The sequence below is a fragment of the Cryptomeria japonica genome, chromosome 6 (assembly GCF_030272615.1).
Source record: "Cryptomeria japonica chromosome 6, Sugi_1.0, whole genome shotgun sequence".
Lineage (NCBI taxonomy): Eukaryota > Viridiplantae > Streptophyta > Pinopsida > Cupressales > Cupressaceae > Cryptomeria > Cryptomeria japonica.
Window position 1 is genome coordinate 659,054,993 of NC_081410.1, and position 13,465 is coordinate 659,068,457.

The 13,465-nt window shown below is 33.9% G+C and overlaps 1 protein-coding gene across 2 annotated transcripts; it reads right to left on the reverse strand.

The window, feature by feature from the left end:
• Positions 1-7,865: 7,865 nt before the first annotated feature.
• Positions 7,866-9,816, reverse strand: LOC131054824 (xyloglucan endotransglucosylase protein 6). Of its 2 annotated transcripts, none has more exons than XM_059207551.1 (4): positions 9,445-9,816; positions 8,873-8,967; positions 8,522-8,715; positions 7,866-8,438 (listed from the first exon to the last, which is right to left on the reverse strand). In XM_059207551.1, exons 1-4 carry the CDS (start codon positions 9,623-9,625, stop codon positions 8,027-8,029), a joined length of 882 nt encoding a protein of 293 aa, XP_059063534.1. In that variant the 5' UTR covers positions 9,626-9,816; the 3' UTR covers positions 7,866-8,026. The 2 variants fall into 2 exon arrangements, with proteins under 2 accessions (XP_059063534.1, XP_057845416.2); XM_057989433.2 differs by having other exon boundaries at positions 8,873-8,973; positions 9,445-9,807.
• Positions 9,817-13,465: the final 3,649 nt, after the last annotated feature.

Below are 13,465 nucleotides of genomic sequence, written 5' to 3' on the forward strand. Positions count from 1 at the left end.
CTCACAGTGGAGTTCCGTGTCGTTTTTGCTCGCTGTGTTACAGCTGTAATTTCGAAAAGCAGATAGAAAGTTGATATGTTCCCACGTCGTGGATTCTGTTGTGAATTGTGAATGAGATGGGGATGGGGTCCAGGAATATGACGTGTGAGATTAAATTGGGGTACGGCAGGAAGGTTTGGGACAGCCTGGTCTTTTACGTTTCCTCCCAGTCACGGCTTTTTCCAAGCTTTTAGTAATAATGGCAACTGATTTGTCCACTGTCACTGCAATGAAGTGTGAGCAGCTGACACTTCACCATATTCTGCTTCAGATAATTGAAGAGAGAGAATTTGCCCCATCACCACGTTCCACGCCTTCATTTTCTTTTAAACAATATACGGATTCTTGCAGGGCTAAATTTGATGGCCATAATGATTGTCGGAGCTAAGTATTAGCGAAGAAATAAAATGACAAATGGATGAACAAGTGGGACATAAACATGTAGGAATCTCCTAACATTAAAGAGGAGATAAAAAGGTGGGTGCTAGAAAAATTCAAGAATGTTATGTGGACAAAACAGTTACACAGAAAAAAAAAAAAAAAAACTATATTAAAGAATTTAAACCTACTCGGGAGCATGATGAAAAAGTTTATTTGGGATCTACGATCAAAGGAAAGACCAAAATTTTAATTGCATGGTTAAGGATTGGATCTCATCATTTGCGGTGTGAAATTATTTTTTGCAATAATAAGGTAGTAGAATCAGAATGACATTTCATCAAGGAGTGTACAACATATGAAGATATACATAATTAGTTTGATAAGGAATTAAAGGTGGACAGTTTGAATGAACTTTTTGAAGAGACAAAGATTCACAAAACAACAAGTTTCTTACTCAAAATTCATAACAGAAGAATTGACATGGAAAGGAACATGAAATCGAATTAATTTGCATCTTGGTCCTTTAGATTGTGGGGTCTCGTGGACATCATTAAAATTCCTTCCTTCATTCATTCATAACTTATTTATGGCTTTTTGCTTTAAAATATGGTCAAAATTTGGGAAAAATGTATCTTTGGAATAAATTCCCATAAAAATTATATAAGATTGTTTATGAGTTTTCCACAATTCATGAAATTGAGTTTTATTTCTTCTCGATTTAATTGTGTATGAATTTTTGCATCAACGTTTCAAATCGCTCTCTGCAATAAATTTTTTGAATCACTCTCAGTGATGATTCAAAATATTGATGCAAAAAATTCATACACAATCAAATCCAAAAAAAATAAAACTCAGATTTTTTATAATTAAATATATATTTTTTATATCAAATTCAGAATTGTTCTTCAATATAAGAGTAGATTGAGAGATATCTAAAGTCATCTTGCAGCATGTTCCAAGTCTTATCTCTTGTGATATGATGGTCTTACACTCTAGAAGCACCAACCACAACCAAGAATTTGAAACTAACATCCAAGCTATTATATATTTTATTTCCATGCCATATATCATGTTAATATTTTTTTGGCTAAAATTGACTATTATAGTTCAAAATTTACATTTTTTGTGTTATATAGTTCAAGAATTGCAATTTAGTCTAATTAATATTAGGCTGCAAGGTTGAAACGCCTTTCTTAACAAAACTCATATTTTGGCATCTTTAAATGGAGATAATGGAGCCAAAATAGAGTGTCCAAGTTGGTGAATGGATTATGATGAGCTTATGATAGATGTTAAAAATGTGTAATTTTTAACTATGGACTTGTCTTAGGATTTGAGAGGAAGACTTTGACTAGGGATTCAAGAAACACATTTTGGGTGGCTTTAGCTCATGGTTTCCGAATTACCATTTGATGGTATCATGTATTGATGCACAAGAATAATATAATATGAAATATGCTTCAAATACACAATATAATAATATACCACTTTGAGGGGCCAACCTCCTAATCCACTTCGAGGGAGATACCTCCAATAGTCATCAATACGAAGTCCATACTCAACATGATCATAATAACTAACCTATACCTCCCATATATACCATATTGATGCCTTAGATACCACCTTGGCCAACTTAGATACTTAAATATAACTCCTAGGATGACCTAAATACATATAATAATGATTATAAATCTTATTTAAGAGTTAAGGTAGCCACAAGTCGACAAATCATCACATAATACACACTATAGAAAAGGGACATAACATTGTTCCACACTTTAAACAAAAGCATTGTCATTAAAGATAACCTTTTCTTTTTCTTATATTCTTCATCACATTTTTTTCTTATTGTTTTTCCTTCTTCTTTTTGTTCCTTGTTCTTCTTGTTCTTTCTCTTGCTCTTTCTCTTGTGCTTAATCTTTTTTTGCCCTTTCTTTTATTCGTGCTTCTTCTCTTACTCTTGTTCTTCTACTTCATTTTCTCTTTCTTATTCTTCTACTTCTTGTAATTTTTATTTTTTCCTTTTTTTCTTCTTCTTTTGCTACTTCTTGTTGTGAATAAGTTTTAACAAAATGATTTTGAAAGAAGTAGCATATTTCTACTCCAATTTATCTAAAATCTGGATTGTAGACTCTCTAATGACCTCCTCAAAATCCCTTCAAAAATTAGACATAAATTTGCTCAAATAAGTTGGATATATGCTTTACAAAAATTTAGGGTAGAAACATTGTTTTTGCAATAACTCATTCAATTTAGATCCAATTACTATAAATTATGGTTTGAAGGTGCTTCAATGTAATCTTCAAAAACCCTTTAAAAATTAGAAATTTTTTATCTCCAATTTAAAAGATATGCGCTTTCCAAAATTGATGAAAAAACCTTGCCTTCAAGATGCCAAGATCATGCTTTGATACCACTTGTTATGAAATAACTTTCACAAGATGAATACAATAATAATTATTCTACCAATACTTGATAATATTATGCCACATCCAAGGGAGAACCTCCTAATCCACTTTGAAGGGGATACCTCCAATAGTCTTCAATAAGAACTCAATACTCCCAACGATGATAATAATTAGCATATACCTCTTATATATAGCATACTTATGCCTTTGATACCACCTATATCAACTTAGATACTTAAACATGACTCCTAGAATGACCTAAATACATGTGTATGATTATAATAATGATTATGTAGTTTATTTAAGAGTTAAGGTAGCCGAAAGCCAACTACTCATAACACAACACACACTATAGGGTTAGGACCATAACAATGCACCTCTACTTCCTTTTATTTAGTGTTATAGCTTGATCTCTTTTGTTTAGAGTATCCAAGACAAGATTTTTTAATCAAATCTTAAACTAGTGTGTAGAAAGAGATATTGCTATGCAAAAATAGTAAGCATGTGATGGATAAAGATGAAAAGGTTCACCAACACTAAATTTAAGTTATGGAAATCCATGATGCAAGATATGCTTGTTAACAAGGATCTATGGTCTACAATATCCAAATCCAACCCAATTGTAGTGTCACTATCCAACTAGAACCTATTAAATAGAAAGGTGAAGGGCCTCATTAGGCTCTATTAAGTATAATTAATTTTATTGAATGTACATGAAGAACTCATCTCAAAAGCATTTTTTAACTCTAGTTGGGAGACTTATACTAGGCAAAATTCCTACTTGACACTTTTCCTAAGAAAGGAACTATGTACCTTAAAATGGATAACTATAATTTTTCAGTCAAGCATTTGAATGAATTTAATAGCATCATCATCCAATTGCGCTCTATTAGATTGAAGATGGAGGAGGATCAATGTATGAAAACTTTATGTTCTTTTTTTTGAACTTATGGGATCACTTGGTGATGACAATTGAAAGCATTGCCTCAAAAGAGACTACAAGGAGGAGAACAAGAAAAAAATGAATGAGTTGAATGATGAGTTTTATCGATCTTCAGAAGAAGATGGTAGAGACGCCTTATTGTGAAATGGGTAACACATTCATTAGAGGGTGTGTCATTGATAGACGTTGGATCTTCTTTCCATATGACCTCTCATCAAAGGTAACATAAATAATATGATGGAGGGAAAGTGTACTCGCTAATGATTCTTGTCTAAACACTATTTGTCATAGTAGAATCTTGATTAGATTCCTCGATTGATTAGTGAAGGGGATCAATGGTGTTCTACATATCTTTGGTTTGGCATGGAACCTATTTTTAATTAGAAAACTTATTGATGCAGATTTGTGGGTTTCTTTCTCTAATGGATGGTGTAAGATGTTGCAAAGAGATATGGTGCTCACTAAGGGTGTTCTTGTGGGCACTATGTTTTAGTTGGATGCATGTAATAATAAATATAATAGTTTTGTCAATGGGCCTTGGTCTATTGGTGAAGTTGAATGGCTCCAAATGAGCCCACCAAGGATCAAGTTTTGTTGAGTGCAAGGATCCGACATCATAAGGGATGAGGTCAGGATTGTGCCCCGAGCATATTTGGTAGAATGGATACCCCTTAATCCTTGGCTCTTAGTGGAAGAGGTTTTGGTCTAGAAGCTTATGCCCCTGTATTAGTTGGCAAAAACTACTCCATGAAGGCCCTCGCTGGGCTGGTATACTCATGGGCTTCGTGCCCTTGATGGGATGCCATGCTCGTAGGTCTGGACCTCCACCAAAAAAATTAAATATAATAGTTCTTATATTATTTTTATAGTAAAGAGATCTACTAAATCTACACCTTTACCATCTATACTAAGAGTAAAGAGGAGCATTTTATCTACTTTTGATGGTCATATTTTCTATGTACTAAGTGAGTTGTTACTTCTTAGAGAAAGTCACCCCTAAAGAAACAATGATATGACACCAAAAAATGGGCCATATAAGTGATAAGGGTCTAAGGACCTTATAAAATAAAAATCTTGTTGAAGGTTTGAATGATTGTACTCTTGAATTTAATTTATGTGAACATTGTACATATGTTAAATAGAAACATGTTTAGTTTTATTCAAGTTCTTATAAATCTCCTAGGATTTAGGAATTGATTCATTCATATGTATTTGATCTTATTAATTTTTCTTTGATTTCAAATTCTTTATATTTTATATCTAATAAATGAAAGACATTATATTTCCACAGTCCATAATGATTATCATGTCGTGCTTCTGGATTCAACTGCATCAATTTTATTCGTGCCATTTTTTCTTTCCAACAAGTCTCTCATCCAAATGATGGATCATGGAGTGTGATCCAAAATGTTGATGCAAAGAAAATTGGTGCTATTAAATCCAGAAGCATGACATGATAATCTAATAAATGATTATTCTAGAAGAATATGAGTATATTTCTTTATAAGTTAATTTGAAGTTTTTAGTTATCCTATAAGAGTTTTAAGCTCTTTCAAAAAATCAATATTGATATTAAGATTGATATCTTGAGGACTAATAATGGTAGTAAGTGTTCTTCCTTAAAAAAAATTATGGATTTTATAAGGAGAGCATAATTGAGAGACATAAAATAACTCTACATACTCTTTAGTAGAATGGGGTTGCAAAAAGAATGAACAAGGTGTTGACAGAGAGCACAAGAAGTAATAATTTATTGGAAAAAATTGTTATAGTTATGACTTTTTTATCTAATTAAAACCCATATTGAAGCACAAATGGGAAAAATGTTGGAATGTGAAGTCCAAATTGTACTATGGTAGGTGTTTGCCATCAGGCGACCCTGCCATAGGTGTAAATTTTTTAAGTTTTGTTAGGAGAATTACTATAAATAGTAATTCCAACATGTGCTATATACATGTAGTTGTGCGAGTCATACTTACTAAATTTAGTAAGTTGTCTACTATTTGGACTCTGTAACTTAGTTGTTATATGCTACTCGAAGTCATGTTTTCATGTACGATTTGAGATTGTTGTAAGTATGAAAATTCCTAGAAAATAATATATGAAAGATATTTGCCTGTGATTTTTTTCCTGGTATAATTTTACCAAGTTTTTCCACTTAAATTTGTGTGTTGTGCATTTTGTTCTTCTCTGTAATTTTTTGCACTTGTAATTTTTCTTACAAAAAATACCTCATTGTAGCATGTTTACGTTTTGGTTACAAGGAATGTTAACATGTGTCTAGAGTAATGAAAGTTGGAGAACAAAGCAATAAAATATATATTCATTAGATATAATGCCAATATATAAGGATACAAGCCTTGCAACCCTATGATCGAGAGAGTTTTGTATAACATAAATTTTATTTTCAAAGATATCAAGCCTTCTTCTATAGTGTTACAATTGAGAAAAGATTGAAAGAAAGATAAGGGGAGGAAAAAAAAGGTTAGTTACAGACCTAGAGTGACTAAAAAAGAGAGGGGGGAGGGGAGAGAGGAGAGCTTACACACAAAACCCAAATTAGTGTAACATAAAAAACAAGATAATTAAATGAAGAGAAAAATGATGAAAATCAAGTGAAAAAATTAATAGACTAGAAGTCAATGGGGTTGTGCTCAAATGGCAAGGCCATAAGATTCTCATGTTGGAGATCCATGTTCGAATCCTCCAAAGTGACCTTAATGTGGCTTTTGTTGATTTGTGTTGTTTAAATGGCTACTAAGTTCAATATGTTGCATGGGGAGGAAGTCCCCCTTGTGAACTCTATCTTCACAACTTCGCTTGCTATTTGCAGATCAATATATGATAAATACAAATATATCAATACTTGTTCATTTATGATATATAAATAAATCTATGAACTTAGAAGTAGTTATTTATATTTATAAATATATTTGAAAGTGCTTATAGAAATGTATGCCTAAAACTACTTATGACTAATTATAAGTATATTTATAATACATGAAAACAATAATTACAAAAATACTTAGAAGATATACTAATAATTTAGTAGGCTTGTGTGTTTCACACCTACTCTGTGTCTTTCCTCTCTGGCCTCTCTTTTAAAGATTTTGTCTATAATTGAAATCCATACTCTTCCTCTCCTTCCTCCTTGATCGTAATTTGAAATGCCAATTTAAAAAAAATACATAATTTATAGAAAAACACTTATCCAAAAATACATACTTAATCTATAAATATAATAAACAACTAATCAAAAATCTATTAAATACTTGAATGTATATTATATCATTTATAATAATATATTTAAAAGAATATAAAAAATCTAGAGATAATATGTTTATATATATATATATTAGTTTAAGATAGAAGTTTAAGATTTGATTTAAATATGAAAATATAGATGCTTATATTTAGAAAAAATACATAATTTATCCAAAAACACTTATGCACATACTTAATCTATAAATATAATAAATAACTATTCAAAAATCTATTAAGTACTTGAATGTATATTATCATTTATAAGAATATAAAAAAACTAAAGACTATCATTTATAAGAATATAAAAAAACTAAAGACAATATGTTTATATGTAACAGTTTAAGATAGAAGTTTAAGATTTGATTTAAATATGAAAATATATATGCTTATATTTAGACTCCTAGATTGTATATCATATCTCCTTTTAGATTCTCTACTTTTAATTTAAATTTCATCTCAGAAATAAATATGACCTTATTAGCATGTTCTTGAAAATGACTTGCAACAAGAGACTGAAGAGGAAGAGAAATAACGTCGAATCATACGTCACTTCACATACATCATGGAGAATAATAAAATTATATGAATCTAAAAAAAAAATGAAAATCCACACTCAATTATATAATTATATTGAAACAAATCCTAAAAATAGAAATTGATATAAATATGCGAATCATAGAATTTAATGCGTGTTTAATATGACTGCCATTATAAATGATAACTGATAAAATGTTCTTTCATGGGCTCCCAACCTTGCATTTCTATAAGTGTAACGATTAATTTCTAATTAATTTCAAACTCATAATATTTAAACTCTGGTAGAATTCCACTGGGAACATAAAAATGCCTTAGATATTAGTAAAGAATTCAACACGACCTCTGAAGAAAAGAGGCTAAATTTCTATTTGGTACAAAATTGCTGCGGCCCCACACACCGCAGAATAAAGAAGGATTGTCACAATTCACAATCATACTGGGGAAAAGGAAAAAATTATATTCTTTGTGCACACTCAGGCTGAGGCGTGGAAAATCTGGTGGAATCCCTGCAGTAGTCGTATATCATGTATTTGTCGTGTACCCATCTGAGTTTCAGCCTCTGTTTCCCATCCAGAGAATCATATGCAGCCTGGTCCCACCACCACGACGATGAAGATGATGATGATGAACACTCACTCATCGACTGTGGGCCCTTGTACTCGCAGGCGTCAATGCTGAAATTCCTGTAACTAGCAATGAAAGGGGCATGGCTCCAGTCAGTTTTTACAAGTCCTCCCTGTGTAGCCCAGTCATCTGCATTCCAAATGGATGAATACACCCCCATTGCCTGCCTCTGTGGGTATGCCAATCCAGTTTCATTCTCCCTGTTCTTGAATACTCTGATGGGTACATCATCCACCATGAACCTGCATCAAAATCCTCATTAAAATCACTGTTTAAACTGCAAAATAGCTAATGGGTGAAGTTGTAGTTCGTGTTTTGGGCTTACACTACTTGGTGGCGATTCCACAGCAAGGAATAGGAATGGAAGTCTTGTGTTGGGTCGAACCACAGGTAGAGCCTCTGTTCTCTTTTGCCCACTCCCTGTGAGTACACATTGGTCTGCACAATGTATGGCTCTCCAGATTTGTTGCCTAAAAACTCGAAGTCGAATTCATCGTGCTGGTCACCTTGTGAAGACATCTGTCATTCAAAACATGATCATAACAAAACATGAGCAATGAATGAACAAATGGTGTATGATATGGGTATGTGATAACATGCAAAACAGTGGCAGTTTTCAAGGCAATCATCAACCAAATCGGGTCACAAAGAAAAGGCATACGCGTGCATTACTTACATAAAAAGCTGTAACAGTGCCTGCTGAGTCCCCTGCAACAAGCTTGATTTGCACATTTGCCTTTCCAAAGAGGTATGTGCTTTTAGAAGCAAATCCTGCACCTTTATCAAAAATGTCCATCAACACATAAAAAAACAGCCTACATATACTTTAGTGCACACACAACCCACAACCCACACAACTTTTTCTTGCGAAAACAACCATGTGCAAGAGTGAAGATACAGTAATCTTCAGTTCAACTGCAAACTCTAATCTCAGTATCAAGAGGAACAAAGATTGCAACAAATAGAAGAGGAAGAACAACAGAATCTTCAAAATGAGCAAAGATGAAGAGAAAAAGTACCAGAAATGCAAACTCTAATCTCATTAGTTCTTATTAGTTTTTTTCTTATTAGCTTTTTCTCATCTTGATAATAGATCATTGGATCATTGAGTGTGATCCCAAATGTTGATGCAAATAAAATATACATAATTGAATTCAGAAGCTTAACATAATATTCATCGTGAATAAATAGAAGAGAAAAAAAAACAGAATCTTCAAAATGATCAAAACATGAAGAAAAAAAAGATACCAGAAATATTGTCGAGCTTAAGCTTGAGCATTTGTCCTTCATACATGACATGATCCTCTGCCCAACTGGGGTAGAAATAGTCATTGAACTCTGCACATTGTGAGCCCCCCACACTCACTAAGACAATTATGAGGGTGAGAAAAACCCACCAACAACATACGCTCTTCCCCTGGGCAGCCATTGAAGACAATAATCAATCTGATCGTGGTAGTAAAAGGAGCTCATGCCCTGCAATTTATATAGTTGGAATTGGAGGGGCAAAGCTAAGTTAGTCACGGGAAACTCCTGTTGCCAGGCTGTTTAACAGAATAAACAACACCATTATATTTATTAATGAGAGTTGCCTGTTTTTCAAAATTCACCCCGACCGTTAGAAGGCTGAGGCCAATGCAATGCAATGTGGTTCAGGTCAGGTTCAGGCTTCCATTAACAAGGGCAGTGTGCAACAGCTGTCCTGAATCCTGACATGACATTGATAAAAGTAAATATGATTTGCCAAGCTGCCAGTTTGCACGTACCGAAACAGTCTGCAACAACCTACTAAAATCGCCTCACCTCTCACTCCACTCCATGTCCTTACATCTCAGTTCATTAAACGGCTACTGTTTTACAGCTGGCCCTCTAAAACTTCCTCTGCAAGTTACAAAGGATCGTGATTCTGGATATTGGGTAACCAGTTGGCGGCTCAGAAATCAAGGTAAGATTTGGAGGTATTATCTAGTCTAGAGGGAATGCAAGTAACATGTTGCAAATTGGAGCAGGTAGGAAATAGAAATGCAGTAAAATTAAAATAGTTGGGGTGACGGGATGAGTGTGGTGCCGCACTATCTGCACACAGAGCTCCCATCATTATCAAACACAGTCGCTGTCACGTGAGATTATATTTTAGTGTACTTGTTGCAGTGATTCTTAACGTTCTCAACGTGGAATTTGTTGTTTCCATGGTGTTAATGGGGAATGGGTATCCGTGTGCTTTGCCAGAATGTTTAGCAGTCACGAGACGAGCAGAAAGCCATGCCACAGGAGTACAGCCAGGGTCCATTATTTCTTATTTTACTAACATTTTTGGGTGGCCCTCACTATGATGATGTTCCAGTAGTAGTGTTGCACTAACTTCATGTTTTCAAAATTTCACATGGAAATTTTGAATCATTTCTAATTTTTTACAGCAGCTTACTTGGCAAGTCTCTTACTTATAACTAACATTTCAGGGTCACATTATCAAATATGATACCACATCAGCATGCTTTTTGTCAAGGTGTCCAAAACAACCCCCAAAAAGTGAGACCAATAGGCGTCCAAAAGGGAGCCCAATACTTGTGCAGCTGATGTGGCATCACATGATTGGTTGCTTTTTACAACAAATGGTATATTTCATTCAATTATTGGTACTCATCATAGCAATAACAACTTTAAGTCACAACTTGGGATCATAGCAATAACAATTTTTTTTGGATCAAATCTTGGGATCACACTGCATGGCCCTCATTGAGCGAACTGGTATGTAGTCAACTATTTAGCAAGTCATATAAGAGAATCTAATGTACCTTTTTCCCCTTATATTACTTACTAAACAGTTCACCCCATAGCTACTGCCCTCATTGCCCACTAGAACAATAAGAGGAAAACAAAAGCTAACCTCAATAACAAACAATCGTGCTTGTCAAAGTTGAACATCTTACATATCAATTAACAATGCGTAGTTTGTTTAGTTCATATTAGAGATGATAGCAGATATTTGGATTTAATTGTATGATTTTTATCATCAATATTTTTTATCAAACTTCATGATCCATCATCAAGATAATAATAATATGGTAAGAGAAGAGAGAAAATGATGATGGATCATGAAGTTTGATTTTCTCTATTTTCTTCTTATCTTATCCTAATGACATATCATGAAATTATTTGATGATACAAACCACATACAATCAAATGAGAAATTTGTTATTATGTTACATATCATGGCAAAATTAGCAAATATTTTTTTAAATTATTGTTTAATTTTGTATTTATTCTGGTAGAATGTCTTTGATGTAATAATAATATATTGCAAATGTAATATTTTATGTGAAGTTTTGCTCTTCTTATCTATATTTATTTTATTCATGTGTTAATGCCACTTCATGTATATTTGTCATTTATTTCTTATTGTTGTACTCTAATTTGCACTCTCATACATTGACTTTCAACCTTAAAATGAACTTTTTAACCTCAAAGTTTATTTGCAAGTGGGCCAAGATTGATCTAGACGTTGAATATAAAGATGTACGAAAGTGGACATGAAATTCAAATCATTTTCAATTGAATTTTCAACTTTACTACCCTTTCTACTAGTCATTATGACTTGACTTGCATGTGTTTGTGTACCATGTTATGTTAAAGAATTCAAAATGCAATTAGTGTCTATGAAGAAAAGAGGAAATCATTAAAACAAACTTTGATTTCTAAAGATATAAAGAATCAAATCTACATCATTTGTTTATGCCTCCATTTTTATGTTGGTGAACGTTTTCTTTGATATTATTCAATGTTGTTATTTTAAACTCATGAGGGGGCTATCCTAGGAGAATACACTCCACCTATCAAGTTGACACTCCCCAATTGTGTCCCTAGACACCATCTTGGTAGACTCAACTATTGAAACGGAGTACAACCGGCAAAACCCAGAATAACTGAGACAAGCATAAACTGGTTGACACTTATCTTTTCATACAATCTAATACTTCATTTCCATTTCACCCTAGTCCATGAACGGGTAATCTATCATCAAAATATATAAACAGTTAGGTCAACATAATTTAACTTCAGACACAAATCACTTAAACCATCACATGAGTAACACCACACATGACACACAGATTTTTCACGTGGAAACCCAACTGGGAAAAACCACGGTGGGGATGAATACCCACAAGCTATTTTTGAACTCTTTAGAAGTCCGCTCTGTTAGGAGCCTTGTCTGGTTAAAGACTGATACAATAGGTTCTATTAGGAACCGATCCTGTTAGGGATCACTCGATTAAGGGATGGCTAGAATACCCGGTTAAGGGTTAAACCCTGTTAAAGGTTACCTTGTTAGAGGATTTCAAGAACTCAATGGTTTTGAGTCACCGTGTCAAAGGATTTACAGTAAATCGGTTAAAGCTACCCTGTTAAGGGATTTCCCAACTATTGAAGTGGTTAGAGACCAACAGGTATTACAATGATCAGGTAACAACACTCAATGCCAATGCAGATCCACTTTAGCTCCTCTTCACCTTCTACACTTACACTCTGCATGTATCACTTCTCTCCTCTGGTCTGGCAAGAATCACGTATCTCTTCACTTGGATACACACACAAATTTTGCCAACAACCTCAGAAAGAAACACAACATCGACCTTCTAGGAAATAGATAGGTCGGTAGCATAAACCCTAAACCCTAAACCTGTTAGGTTAAGCAATTCAAACGGTTCAATCCTGACCGTTGAGCACATTGCATTAAATGCAACAGTCTTGAACCGATCTCAAGACGTTCTCCATCATTCATTTTCCACCGCTTTCATGGTGGTTGATAACCCATCACACATTTTCACCATTTACAGACTTCGCACATTCCCAAGGTAGATAGGAACAATCTCCTTCACGCAAGATCCTTCACGCGCACAAGGCTGACGTGGCAACACGATTTTTTCTTTGTTACAATGCTAACTCATCACACAAAGTCACTGGTTGAGTCACACAGGCTTGAAGCACTTCAACCGAAAACCCTGAAGTTGAGACTACCAACTGGTAGTCATACAAAGCTTCCATGTACCGGTTCCCATATCAACATGTCAGTTCACCTTGAACAAACACACCGCTTCACTTTGACACATATACCGGTTCACAATGTTATACCGGTTCTCTCTTCTTCAGCATATTGACATCAATGACAACATACAATGTCATCATGTCCTCATACTGGTTCACATAATGCCAACAATCTCCCCCTTTGGCATTGATGGCAATATACAAAGATATCTCTCTGCTTCACATC